General features: G+C 37.9%; 1 protein-coding gene across 1 annotated transcript in view; it reads right to left on the bottom strand.

Moving 5' to 3' along the window:
• The window catches only part of LOC107096723 (cytochrome c oxidase subunit 5A, mitochondrial-like), a 6,267-nt gene extending 5,133 nt beyond the window's left edge, over window positions 1-1,134 (bottom strand). The window contains exons 1-2 of the mRNA XM_015393502.1: window positions 973-1,134; window positions 191-307 (exon numbers count right to left, since the gene is read on the bottom strand). Coding sequence (XP_015248988.1) covers window positions 191-307; window positions 973-1,045 — 190 coding nt within the window. The 5' untranslated portion in view covers window positions 1,046-1,134. The remainder of the gene's footprint in view (window positions 1-190; window positions 308-972) is intronic.
• Between the last annotated feature and the right edge of the window lie 1,292 nt (window positions 1,135-2,426).

The raw sequence follows: 2,426 nt of genomic DNA, 5'->3' as shown, positions 1-2,426 counted from the left end.
CATGCACTATGGGAGCCATTCTAAGGCAGCCAGGGGTGGATTCTGCATGAGGCAAATCGCAGAGACAGGACCAATTGTCAAAATTTTGGTGTCGATCATTCGATTTCATCCTGGACACTACAGAAAATGGGCTAAAAGTGTTAAAAACCGGAATTTTCCTTTAAACAGATCGGTGTTCATAAAGACCTGCCTTTTCTCAGCTCCCATGCATCGATGTCAGGCTTGTTGAAGTATGTCACCCAGCGGGCATCAAACTCTTCATCCGTCTCCTGCTTCCCGTGGGAGTAACACCTTGATGCCAGAGGAGCTGTGTGGTTAAAAACAAACACATTCAGAGGCTAAGATGGATAAAATGCTTCCAGTGCTGTTCGGTGTTACGCAATAGTTAAACATGGAAGATGAACAGAGGACAAGTTTGCAGAGAGCGAAGGAGAAAAAGGACAAACTGTGTGACAGGTGGATTACTTCCATTGTCCGGATATGAAACTGCACGTAGCTCAATTCACTTATAGGTCTATTGTAAAAGTGATCATCATATTGTTGCTCCCTCTGCCCTACAGCGGCTTAAATAAGCTAAACCAGCTCATTAACGCTGCGATGACGTGTCTTTCTCAGGCGTCCCAGACGCTGTCGGTCCATTTTACAGCTGAGATAACCGCAGCTAACACCATTAGCATGTCCCGGCTCGGTCATGGCAAGGACACAGCTGCCACCGAGCCAAAAACTGATATGATATGGCAATAAAACAGTTTATAATTTGTTAAATAATGCGTACTTAAAGAAAAATGTTAAGTTATAGACCAAAATATTAAGAAGTTTTAATCAGACTGAGTGTATTTTCAGTTAGCAGCGGTGGGCTGCTAGCTAACCTGGCTAAGAGCACTGATATATCCGAATGAACTTCGCCCCTTCAGATTTATACGCTTCCGCGATTAAACGGTTCATCACCCGAGATAAATAAGTGACAAATACCTTGGCACCTTGGCTGTGTGCGAGTTAAACTCCGAGCACCGGAGACCGACAGTCGGACGGCAGCTCTGAACATGATGGGGGACAGCCAGCGAGGGGAACCGGTGAGATTTATCCGGAGGAAGCCGCTGCAACTGCACGAGCCCAGCTAATGTGTAATATCCTGCTGCGCATGCGCAGACCGGAGATCATTCCTGCTTTGGTTCTAAGAGGACAATGTATGGAGGACCAGTTCTACCATATTTAGAAATAAATAGAAACAAATTCTTCCTTTGTAATCTTTTTAACCTATTAATTTCTTCAATGTTATTTATTTAAGCCCGTCGTTTTTACATTTCTGTCTGCATTTCTGCCTCTTTATGCAATTGAGGAAAAGCTGTGTCTAAGAGGGTCAACTTCTGCCCATTGGTTGGTTAGCATTTGTAAATAAGGTAATTATTACAAAGGTGAAAAAACAGAGAAGCTAATAAAAGAGATATATACATTTATGGCTCACTGTATAACTTACATAGTAGAATATAGCAGAGCTGGTCCTACCATATTTAAAAATAAATACAGAAATAAATAAATGCTCAATAAATAAATAACCATGCAATTAATTGCCCCCAAAAATACAATTAAAAGAATAAATGTAGTTAGAAATTATACAGTGAGACATAAATGTTTATATCTCTTTTAATTGGCTTCTTTATTTATTCTCCTTTGTAATAATTATCTTATTTATTTATTGTCCGTTATAAGCTTCAACTTCATTTATTAATTACTTATTTTTTTTAGTATTTATTTACGTGCATGTTATAATATTTTTGTCTGTTTTATTCTTCCTTTGTATTTTTTTTTTTTACCTATTTATTTCTTCAATGCTATTTATTTCTGCCAGTCGTTTTTACATTTCTGTCTACATTTCTGCCTCATTATTTTACTTTTCCGTAACTGTTATTCAATAAAAATACGTTTTAAGATTATTTGAGGCTAGAACATTATACTTTTAAGCCTCACTATGTGTCTTACTGTCAAATAATATCTACCTATAATAATTACTGTATTTATTTTTCAAACATAATAATGAGAACATTAATAACACATAAAATAGTTATACATTATTATTATTACTATTAAAGGTACAGCATTCATACCAACAAATACCTTCTTTTAATCTGTTCTTTTTTTGCATATTGTAATGTAAAGTATATATTCTCAAATAAATAAATAATAAAAATAACTTAAACTTCATTGATCTCACAATAAAGAAATCAACACTCTGTATTTAACCCATCCCTTTTGGGGAGCAGTGGGCTGCCATTGTGTGGCGGCCAGGGAGCAATCTGGGGTTAAAGGAAAAGTCCGGTCTGCAAGGAATAGTCAATCGCGATCGCTGAGTCCGGGAGCGGCCATTTTTGCCCACATATAGTAACCCCTCCCTCCTGCCATCTTCCAGCAGTGACGTCACGGTGCGG

Source organism: Cyprinodon variegatus, unplaced genomic scaffold, assembly GCF_000732505.1.
Source record: "Cyprinodon variegatus isolate N-32 unplaced genomic scaffold, C_variegatus-1.0 Scaffold645, whole genome shotgun sequence".
NCBI lineage: Eukaryota > Metazoa > Chordata > Actinopteri > Cyprinodontiformes > Cyprinodontidae > Cyprinodon > Cyprinodon variegatus.
The sequence above is the reverse complement of the archived record's forward strand: the minus strand, read 5'-3'. Positions and strand labels throughout refer to the sequence as shown.